Below are 11354 nucleotides of genomic sequence, written 5' to 3'. Positions count from 1 at the left end.
GAGAGAGACATGGGAAATTGCTCAGAGAGTACACTTAGTACCTGCCAGAGCTTTTGAGAATAGATGCCTTTGGTTACTAGCAGTAATGTCCAAAAATTTAATTGTCTTTCCTCCACCAGATTAAAAAATTTCCAACCCTCACCATCTGTATTTACAAACATCTCAGCACCTTCAAACTGCTGCTATTTAAAAAATTAGGCAAGATATTTTAGTTAAAGGAGAAAGATACAGAAATTACTGCTTCATCACTAGCCTGTCCAGAGCTCACTCTGCAGCAAGCCAGACTCCCAAGCTAGTGATGGGCTTGTGGTCCCACAGGATAAAAAACCACAGTCTAGTAAATGCATTAATATCACATTGCAGTTGATCTATTGTCTATCCTGGACAGAGTACAAGCTATACAACAGCACAGCCACCTAGATCAGGGCCAAACTACCAAAATATAGCCAAATAAGCTGCATGAATAAGTCATGATGCACAAATTGTACAGTAACTCCAAACCTGGTCTCACATGTGATCGCTTGAAGACTTGGACTGTAATTCACTAATGTCTCCGCCTGTGGTCTTTGATAGCTCCTCTTTCCTCCTCTTTATTAGGCATTGCCAGCTCTGTCCAGGACTCGGATTTTGTGCTACAGATGTAAAAGTTCCTATTCCTAGAAAACTTACATATGCACAAGTAATTCACCAGCCCTCTTGAAACTGGTTTTCTCAGAAATGTATTCTGGTATTTCTGGTTCTAACGAGTTCTCTAAATTTTACCCTTTCTTCACTGAAGCAGGAAGAGCAGCAGTACTGCTAAAGCCTCCTCCTCAGTTTCAGAGAAAGAGCTGTGATTGACAGCACCTTTGCAGAGCTGTACCTGCTCATGCTCAGAGAAGTAAGCCAATCACACTGGTTATTTCCAGCACCAAATAAAGAGCTGTGATTGACAGCACCTTTGCAGAGCTGTACCTGCTCATGCTCAGAGAAGTAAGCCAATCACACCGGTTATTTCCAGCACCAAATAAATATTTGTGGAGCACTTATTGAAACTAGTAGGGAGTTTCCCCATGTCTAGATGTGAAAATATATACTTAATGTTATAATAATCTCTGTTTCAGAAATATGACAGCAACAATTGTAACAGCTACACATCATTTTATTACATATTTTCTTCTCTAATAACAAGCCAGTGTGAAAGAGTTGCCTGTTGATTGATGGAATTATACCGGGCTTATACAATCAAGTTTTACAGACATAATTTTTCCGTTAGAAGGGAAAAAGTAATGGTTTTAAGACACAAGCAGTGCTGCCAAATCACTAAGAGACAACAAGCTATATCAATATACAATTTTTGTTAACATCTACTCCATTCACAGAATACACCTTAATGTTTCAATGATGCACTTTTTCCTTAAAAGAAGGGAGAAAATAAAAAGTTTCTACTAGAAGATGTTGCTGTCTACATGCTTTCTAGAACCGTTATTCACCAGCCTTCAAACAGTAGGCTGAACATCCATACCAGTCCGAACTTCCCAAGCTCATCATGGCCTCTAACATTTGCTTAAACTATGACAAAAGAGGGGAGGGGGGGAGGATCACGTTAAATGAAGCAGCCATTTCTCAGCTTTTCCCTTCATGATACCCACCAGCCTCCCTCCCTACAAACCCAGAAAGCCAAGCAGCACCTTACAAATCTCCTGCTTGTCAGGATAAACATGCTTAATGGCAGACAGATTCTCAGCCTTCAGCTCCTCCAGAAGGCTCTCCTACCTTTCCCCTCAGGCTATGGCCAGTTGGCAGGTGCCTGAGATTTCTCATGGGTGCTTTAACTCTTTCTAACCCATCACACAGGCCAAACTATGAACTCGCTTAAGAGCATCCTCCCGTCCAGAGTAAATTTCTAACGTTTTCTCCTCTGCTAGGTTCCCGACAGTGAGGACACACATTATTTATCGACTGTAATTTCAAGACAATTAGCTGAGTGAATGGAGTAATTTCTGAACAGGCAGTGGGACGGAGAGAACATACGGTATTTATCAGACTGTTAACATTAAACGCCCACCAGCAAGGCGGAGGTCTGGGGCTGGCCGGCGATGGAGGGCAGGATGTTGAGGATCTGCCTACAGGACCTGCGCTCAGGACCATCCTCCATCACACCCTGCGCCGCTTCTCAAGTTTTCCTCCGCACCCCTTCCCAGACACGGCCGGGTCGCGGGGTGCCGCGACTGGACCCCGCCGCCGAGAGGGCTCCCACGCAGAGCGCGTCTAGGGCTTGGGGTCGCGGCCCGGGGCAGCCCTGCCCTTGGGGGCGGAGGGGCGCGGCGCAGCCGGGCCGGGCGGAGGCACGGCCCGTCCCCGCCCGCTCCCGCCGCGGGGAAGCGCTGCGCCAGCGCGGCCGCGGCCCTCCCCACCCTCGCGTTCAACTGGTGGGACCCTACCGTCCACCCCGCTCTCCACCCCCGGCAGCGGCGCGCAGGAGGCGGCGGGACGAAGCCGGCGGCGGGGACGGGGACAAGTGGCGGGCTGCCCTGCTCGGCCCGGCGGGGCGGGTGCCGCTGGCTAAGGATGCGGGTGGCGGCCCGGCGGTGCGGGCGGCTGCAGGCGGGTGGCGGGCAGCGGCGCAGCGCCTGACCGCAGGGCTCGGCTCCTCTCCGCTCCCGAGGATGCTGCGGGGCGATGCCCGGCGACAGGGAGGACGAGATTTGCGAGAAAGCGCTGCAGCTCCTGGCAGAGCTGTGCTCCGTCGGGGCGGTGGAGAACGAGAACTGCCGGGATTTCATCTACTACCTGCGGGACAGAGCCCGGCCCCGCCTCACCGATTCAGGTACGGCCGCCGCCGTTGGCCTGCAGGCACTGGCGGCCTCCCCCGTACCCTGGATACCGGAGGAGGGTGAACAACCCCCGGCGTCCCCCGGAGGCCGGGTGCCGCGGGGCGAGGCCTGCCGCTGGGTGCGAGCGAACGGCAGGGGAAAGGGGCTCCCGGGAGTGTGTGGGAGGATTTGCCCCGGTCTGGCCGGCGGAGGATGCTCATCCCGGCTCGGCTGCTTGCCGCTACGCCCTAAGCTGCCGGGTCTCCGTTAGAGGAGTCCGGCGAGCACCTCTTGGAGGAGAAGTAGAGCCCTCCTTCGGCAGCTCTCCCCGCCGCATCCCGGTGCCGGCAGCGCGGGCTAGCCGGCAACTTCGTCCCGCCGCTGGGGTCTGCTCGGCTCCGCCTGGCCCAGAGCGGGCCCGGCCTCCCTGCCCTGCGCCGCGTTCCCCGGAGCTTGCTGCAGTGCCACAAGCCCGGGGCACTGCCTGGGCTCCTGCGGCCCTCCCCGCTACGCCGGGTTCAGTTGTAAAGACCGGTGGGGGGGGGGAGGGGGTGTGTGTTATTGGAAGTGGGTGTCATATCTCAGTTTAGATGCAGCACAATTTAACCGAACTTTCTAATTCTGTGTATTTCACAAGGAAAAAAAAAACCTGTTTCTTGGTTTCTGCAGCAGATGTGGGGTTGTAGGTCTGATACAATGTACACTGAGTGTTTCTGCGTGTGTGTGCCTGGATTACGATTGCCTTTCCATGTCTTGGTATAACACAGAAACTTTAACTTAAGGAAGCTTTTTAACAAGAAAGCTGAGCTCCAGCTACATGAAAATGTTGAAAGATTGCTAGTGTTCTGTACATGTCTAGCTGTAAGGAAAAGGCAAATTGCAATCTGAAGTAGGAATTTGTTATATTTCTTTTTATACTGTCAGGTTGAGTTTGCTCAATTTGAGGATAAATCTAGAGCATGAAAGGCGAAGTTGATAAACAATTGCTGTGCTGGAAAGCTTGGCTCAGCTCAGCTGATCCTCGCAGCACGGTATTAATTTATTTAATATTCTCTGACATAAATTAGGTCATTTAGCATGGGGCAGTCTGATGACATGCTAGTCTTAAATCTTTTTTCTGTATTTTGTTGTGTCTGAACTAACAGTGCAATTTACTGACAAATGCTTGGATGTGCTGAAAGGCCTGGCAGAAATAAGTAAAACTAAGAAAAAAATGGTGACAAAATGATCTGCTATGATAATAAATGAATAAGGAATTTTCTGACATTCAGTTTGCTTGTATCCAAAGCTATTTGCAGCCATTCTGTTTTCTGGGGGGTTTGTTGTTTTTTTTTCCCCCAAATTGAAGTGATTTATGCAATGTTTTAGAAGGATTCTTTAGAATTAGGTAAATTTAATTGTTTTGTTCATATAGGCAGATTGAATTGCTTTGTTCACATAAGCAGTCATTTTGGTGGCAGACACCTGTGATTTTCTGTAATTTTCCTTTATCAAGGGATCAGTCATGTATTTGTATGTCAGGTGATGAGTCCAGAAATTTTTTAAATCAGTACTGACTTTGAATACTAAATTACTTGAAATGCCCACGGAGACTTTAACCTCAGCTACTTGGATAACAGCTCTTCAGATTTCTTTCAGAAGCTACCTGCTTTTTTTCTCTCAGCCTTGGGCAAAAAGTCTACCCGGCATTTGTTTGGGAGCATTTTTAAAACACTGTCTGTTCAGTAAAAATTTATCACCTCTACCGAAAGATTTAAAAAAAAAAAAAAAATGTGTTTATTTCTACCTGTTTTGCTTCAACCACTATTATACAACAGCCTTCTGGTATTGTTGCAAACCTGCTCAATTACACAGAGCAGCGGTCCCTAACCTCTGCCAGCCAATGTGCAGCAACAGGGAGCAATTACGCTGCAGGCAGCATCTTCCTGTTGGCCTCAATTTTAACATTTTTATTTTTTGCAGCTGCAGCCAGTCACAGAGGGTCTAGCAGGCAACATGTTATCTGTAAGCCCTGACTGGCAGCCACTTCTGTAGGAAAGCAATATCAGGAAATTATTAATTTACCTTGTCTTCTGTTTCTTTGATTAAAATACATAGATTGTCCCAGTAAGCTGGCTGCCCATTGGTTTGTTTATCTGGTCCTTGGATATGATGGTATGGGCTGCAAGAAGGCAGTGTACGTGACTTCCAAAATGAAGTAATGCAATTCACAATCAAAGGGTAGTACATTGACCCATCTAAATTTACTTAGTGACTTTCATTGACTTAATGATGGCATTAAAAAGCCCTGACAGCTAATCCATTTGCTTTCCAGCCACTTGTCATCTAAACACAGGGGGATGAAGAAAGCCTTTCCTGAAAGACAGCGTCTTCTTGTTAGAATTAGGCAAAAGATGAAGCTAGCCTTGTCATGACTTTTTCGCCTTTGTGAAGGTGATGTGTACTTGCCAAACTGAGCAGCTTCCTCTTAGGCCAGCCAAAAGAGCTACCAAAAAATCGTGGGCAACTTTGTTAGGGTTGAAAAAAGTGCAGCTAGACAGCACACACAGTCAGCTTTTGTACAGGAGTTAAAGCCTGCCCTTATGGGAGTTTTTCTGCAATAAAGTGGCTACTTGCCTAAATCCAACTATGTGGTAGATACAGATGATTTTACAGCACATTTGGTTTGAGCCATTCCTGTGTGGAGTTTCTGTTACATGAGTGGAAGGGTGGCTGTACAAGTGCAGTAGTTATTGGAAAAATCAAACTCTAGGGAGGGAGAGCGCTGAGGGGTTGCTGGGCCTTATACCAGGGTTCATCTACAAGCTCAGCCTCCTGGCACCCTTTGGTCCCAGCACAAAGCAGCCAGATCCCTGGAGATCCACTCACTTCTTGTCTGACATCTGATGCAGTTGGCTGTGTGGCTCCCCAGCATCTGGTCTGAGTATTTGGTGTGTGACTCAGCCTGGGAGGGCAACAGAAGGGGACTGGATGGTTGTGATATGCACAGCATCTTCAGGTTTTGTAATTTGCCCTGTTATGGGAACTGCTGCACAGTGCTTGGAGTGTAAGTTTAAGGGCTGATGAGTTCTAGGTTTAATGTGCTGGTCTGCTGGATTTACAGGGTGACCTGGGGAGTCAGATTTTAAATGTTTTTGGAAAACTAAAAATGCTGATCAGGCATTTGGTGAAAAATCTTAACTTATTTCCATAAGAGTTGTATGTCAGAGCACCTATGAAAATCCCAAGAGGCATCCTAAGCATTTACATACCTTAATAAGCTGCTTCTTTTTCTGTTCCATTCCTCCATTCCCTATTTGTAAAATATTTACAATATTTCTATATTCTACCACTCTAGTCATACTGGCATTTGAAAACCATCACTCGAGCTCATGTAATATCACCCCATGGTGCTGGATAAAGCAAATACTTGAGATGAGGAATAGAAGTTGCTTGACTAGAAGAATTATACTAATGTGTTAACTCAAAAAAAAGAAAACAAGAACCCAAACCAAAATCAAACAACAAAACCAGCAAACGGGAAAAACAAAAAACAAAAAAAACTCCAAACAAACAAAAACCCAAACAACAAACCAGAAAAAAATAAATCCATGAAGTCAGAAAATCTTAATGGAGGCTCTGACTATTAGAAGCATTAAGAACAAAACCAGTTGCGTTTCCCTGTGGACCATTTGTTTAATAGATTAGTCTTACAACTTCTTCACTGAAAAACTTGGTGTGGCATAAATCAAACCTAACAGAAAAGATATATACTTATTATTGCTGTTGTTGGAGTGAATCTGTGTTTATAAAACACCAGCTTCATAGCAATTGCAGTGAGAGACTGGTATTGCTCTTTGTAGACCTGATGAATTTCTGCACTGCCTTTTGTTGTAGTGTTTTGCCAACTTCGCAGCAACTTGTGCTTCCTGCATACCTTCCAGTGACTGCTGGATAGGGCAGTAAAATGTTCAAGGCATAGTTGCATGTTTGCTGGCATTTGCTGAATATCAGTAAAATTAAGTTATATATAGGAAAAGTATATGAGTTGCACACTGTGGTGCTTTGCACAAAACTTCCTCTCCTTAGCACATTCTGCAGATTGAATTTTTCTTCCTTTAGTTAAAAAGTATGCAACCCTTGAAAACCTGGAAGAAAAAAATATAAAAAGATAAGAGGAAGTTGTTATGAGCCCTATACTTACGAAGATAAGGGATATAAGAAAAGTCTTGGCCATTAATCATAATGAATTTTCATTAATTTCATAGCAGAAAAATGAATAGAAATAAAAGGTAAGCTAGGAAAAAAAAAGCTCTCATTTTCTGTTGTGTTGGATTGCATGTCTTGAGGATAAGCCAGTAAATCTTAAAATGTTCTTAATTATATGCTTATAGATACTAAAACATGGTGAATCTTGTGGGCATAGTGATGGCCATTAGGCATAAAGAATGCTACGGGTTATAAGATCAGTACTGTACAGTGACAGAAAGTCAGAATTTAGTACTTGATGGAGGGTAAAGATGGTTGACAATCAAGAAACTTAAAAATGTGGGAATGGAAATGTGATGGATATTGAAGAAAATGTATAAGAAGGTGCAGTTATGGCCTTGCAGTAGGATTAAAGAATCATAGTAGTCAGTGCTGTATTTTTAAATGTATACTTTTAACTATAGGAAAGAAAAGCACAAAGAAACAAAAAGGCCTGACTGGCATAAATGTAGCCTCACCCCAGTGGTGGAGTGCAAGAGCTAAGGCTGTGGCGAGTGTCATTTGGGCAGACTTGTCATTGCCTAGGAAGCTAACGCAATTAAAAAGTATCCGAGCAAGCTTGTCTTTAATTCAGAGCTGAGTTTAAAACAAAACCTTTTTTTCAAAGGTTTTCAGAAAGTGAACTAATTTCTTAAGAAATTTTAGTAACTCAAATGACTTAGTGATTTATTCCCCCCACAGCTTTCGGCAACATATCAAGCTGCAGTTTCATCAAGATGATAAGCACATCTAGATTTATCTAGATAAATGCAAGAAGCATTTTTGGGTTGTAAAGACATGAAAAAGATCTGAGTGGGTGAAACAGCTTTCAGTATGTTTTTATTCTTATTTTACTCGTGATGAGCTCACTGTATTTTTAATTCTATTTTCCTCCTGCAAAATTAATGTAAAATGCTGCCAATTCAAATTGATTGTATTCTATATGTCGTGCTAGTGCAAAACTCTACAAGATAGAGGAGAAGTGTGAATTGTATTCACTGACATGATGTCAAATGAACAAAGGAGTGTGAGGCCCAAGTTCCTTTGGGTTTCAGGAACCAAAGTACTGTCAAGAGTTCAAAAAAAGTACAGTGATGTTTTATATTTTAGGCTGAAAGTATGTATTCTTTTTCTCTTCTGTAAAGTCAAGAACATGATTGCAGAAGGTAAAAATGATTTCCTGTTGCTCTGCTAGTGTAATTCCCATCAAACAAATAAGATCTCAGAGGTTTTCCTGTCATATTGGAAGAGCTTAGTATTGTTTTTTCCCCACAAGTCTGTTTTAAGCAGATAACTAAACTTTGAAACAAAGTGTAGAAAAGAGCAAATTATGTTCAAAGAAAAGGGACTACCTGTGTGCTTAATAATTGTTTGAAGCTGTAATTAAAATAATTTAAATAAAAGTAAAGATTTTGCTTTAACATCATTGCATATAACAGCTAACCTAAAGATGTATAGATCATTAAGTTATAATTGACACTTCAGAACCAGAGAAAAGGAAGGCTACAAAGATCATTCTTATAATAGAACTGATGTTAGGCTTTGATCAGGTTGGATCATAGTCATATTAAATACTGCTTAAATATGAAACAACCCTTGCACTACTGAAATCACTTTACAATTTTCAGTGATGCAGAACAACTTTAGTATAGTAGTACTTTCCTCTGACTTGAGAAGACAAACATGAGTAGGTTTTCTGTAGTTTGTCTGACCAAGACTCAGACCACTGCTGTCCTGTGACTGCTCTTGAATGTTGTGGGATGGAGAGCAAGTGTAACTATGAGAAAAAGACAAGAGGAAGGTGGCCTCCAGCCCTGCTTGGCCTCTGCATTCATACTCAGTATAGGTGTGGAAGCCAAGAACATTCTAGGGCTTCCATTTCCATTTTGGTTTCACTTCTCACCTATATGGGAGTTGTACCAGATGTCTGTTGTTTACAGTGTGCTCTTAGGCACTACAGCATAATATTGTATTATGCTTGTGTTAAATAGACTGATACCAACTGCACCACTTTGTATTTAGTAAAAAAAAAAAAAGTATGTTTGCTCATATGCTATATTCATTATATATATATATATAAATAGTATCTACTGAAGTCATTGCAAGCAGTTTTGTGAAGTCATCCTAAAAGTCTGAGTAACATAACTGACTTCTGGTTCAGTTGGTACCACAGTTTATGGAAGTCTCGTCCAATGTTCAGTGAACGTTCAAGAAAATGGTTATTTTGAATTGTAACAAAAATAGATATAATTGAAAATAATCTAACGAGTAATGATAAAAACATAAACCTTTTAAGAACCAGGATGGCTAAATAGCATACAGTCTGCCTTACTCCTCAATTCTCATCTGAAATGCCAGTTTTGTAATGCAAAACATTAGGGTAAATTTAGCCCTTATACATGTGACTTTATTTGCCAGTAAAAGTTTATCCCTGCATTTGTCATAGATCTTATTTCAGTGGGATTTGCACATTCCTTCTAGTTAGAGGGGAGAGGGGAAAGAGTTGGCTAATTGTAGGTCCCTAAGAAATATGCCTATTTCCACAGTCAACAGTTTGTGTTTGAGGACCCAAAGCTCTGATCACTGAAGTAGAGGTGCTACTGTAACAGATTTATGGGTCATTAATTCCTAAAAAACCGTGACCCTGTGTTACAATAATGCCATTTTTAGTAAGGGTGGAATTCTAAGTTACTTTTTTGTGATTCATTCCTTTAGTGACCCAAGTACAGATGATTTGCCTCACTTCCACCCAGATAGCTTTCTGGAATTTTCCTTTATAAACTAATTAGTGAGAGTTTAATTACACTGACAGTTCAGAGACCTAGAAATGCAAGTCCAAAATGGTTGCTATCATAACAGCAGATGCGTTTAAATTTGGTCTTGAGGCTTTGCAGCTCTATGGCATCTTTGTAATAAGTAGAGGTTGAATAAAAAACTGCAGCTTACTGTGTTTAAAACCACGTTTTTAGGTTTTAATTCTTCCTCCACTGAAAATAATGATCACTGTTGGCTTAGTGCAAAGCTGCACTTAAGAACATTGTATCGTGCATCTTATGCTATATTTTGTAATTAATTTAAGCCTTCTGTGGTTTTATTTAGACCAAAGAGATAAAGAGAGATTATTTTGGTCTAAAGCTTTATGTCCGTTTTCTATTGCTAACAAAATTTTAGTTTGAAGGGTAAGAATTTATAATAATTAATTACAAATGGGAGGATTTTTCATAAAAATGCTGTCCATTGCAAGTTAAAGAATCTAATACCTAAAATCCATCATCTTACAAGATAAGTCTTTTTTGCATGTTCTGTAGACTGTTAAGTAGTGAGTACTTGATCCAGTTATTGGAGAGTAGGGAAAAAAATTCTGTCCCATTAAGAAAATGTTACATAGAACAGCTGATGGCTTGCACATTTGTTACATTAGCTATTATAATAACCCTGAATCTTTGATGTTCTAAGTTGCTCAGTATGTTCAGCTGCATTTTTCTTTTTTGATTTTAGACATTCATTAGCCAAGTAAAATCAATTCGGCTTCCTTTGGCAGACATGTACACTTCAGGCTTTTATCTTGACTACTTCCTATGGTTAGTTGGAATTCAGAAAGACAGTAGATGCAGTTGAAACTGGCATATGCATTTGTGTGTCTGGAACCAATTTACGGTTGATGTGTGTCTACCAAAGATGAATGTTAGAATAGTAGGAATAGAATAGTTAGAATACATAACCAGTCAGAAACTGCTTTTAGATTATTGATGTAAATCCACAAAAAAAAAAAAAAATTAAAAAATCAGACACTAATGACTTTGGAGCTAAAACTTTCAGAGGACATGTAAAATCATAACAAATAGGATTTGAAATAGGGTCATGCCAATGGAGTTAATCGTTTCACTAATACATATTAAGATATTATAAAAGGTGCTTATCTTATCAAAGTATATAAATAATTACAGTTTGTAATTCAGTAACAATTATCCTACTATAATATGTAGAAAGAAATGTACAATGCTAATTAGAAAATGATCAGTGAGGTCTTGTGATCTTCTGTTTCCATTTGTAGCAGATTTTTTTTTCCATTTAAAAGAAGTTTATTTATTTGGCTAAGGTCTCCCTGCACAGCATAAAGGAAGAGAGTATTTCCCAAGGCTGGCTAGAAGGAAATAAAGGGGTATTGAGTTGTTTCTCAGTGAGTGCTAGTCTATTTGCTATAGTAGGGCTGATGTAGGATGTGTAGCAGTGGCATTATGGCAATTGTTACCTGCTGAAAAAAGCTTTTAGATCCATTAGCAACCAAATACAAGAGAAAATAAATCTGGTATTGCTTAAGAAAATATGGAA

At 41.5% G+C, this 11354-nt stretch overlaps 1 protein-coding gene across 3 annotated transcripts in view; it reads left to right on the top strand.

Moving 5' to 3' along the window:
- The first annotated feature begins 2538 nt into the window (after positions 1 to 2538).
- SYT9 (synaptotagmin 9) overlaps positions 2539 to 11354 on the top strand; it is a 71542-nt gene continuing 62726 nt past the window's right edge. For all 3 annotated transcript variants that reach the window (XM_062620275.1, XM_062620274.1, XM_062620276.1), the window contains exon 1: positions 2539 to 2809. In XM_062620275.1, the coding sequence (XP_062476259.1) occupies positions 2662 to 2809 (148 nt within the window). In that variant the 5' untranslated portion in view covers positions 2539 to 2661. The remainder of the gene's footprint in view (positions 2810 to 11354) is intronic.

Source organism: Pezoporus occidentalis, unplaced genomic scaffold (assembly GCF_034315485.1).
Source record: "Pezoporus occidentalis ecotype Australia unplaced genomic scaffold, CSIRO_AGI_Poc_V1 ctg22, whole genome shotgun sequence".
Classification (NCBI taxonomy): domain Eukaryota; kingdom Metazoa; phylum Chordata; class Aves; order Psittaciformes; family Psittacidae; genus Pezoporus; species Pezoporus occidentalis.
Note: the sequence above shows the minus strand (reverse complement) of the source record. Positions and strands in the feature narration are given on the sequence as shown.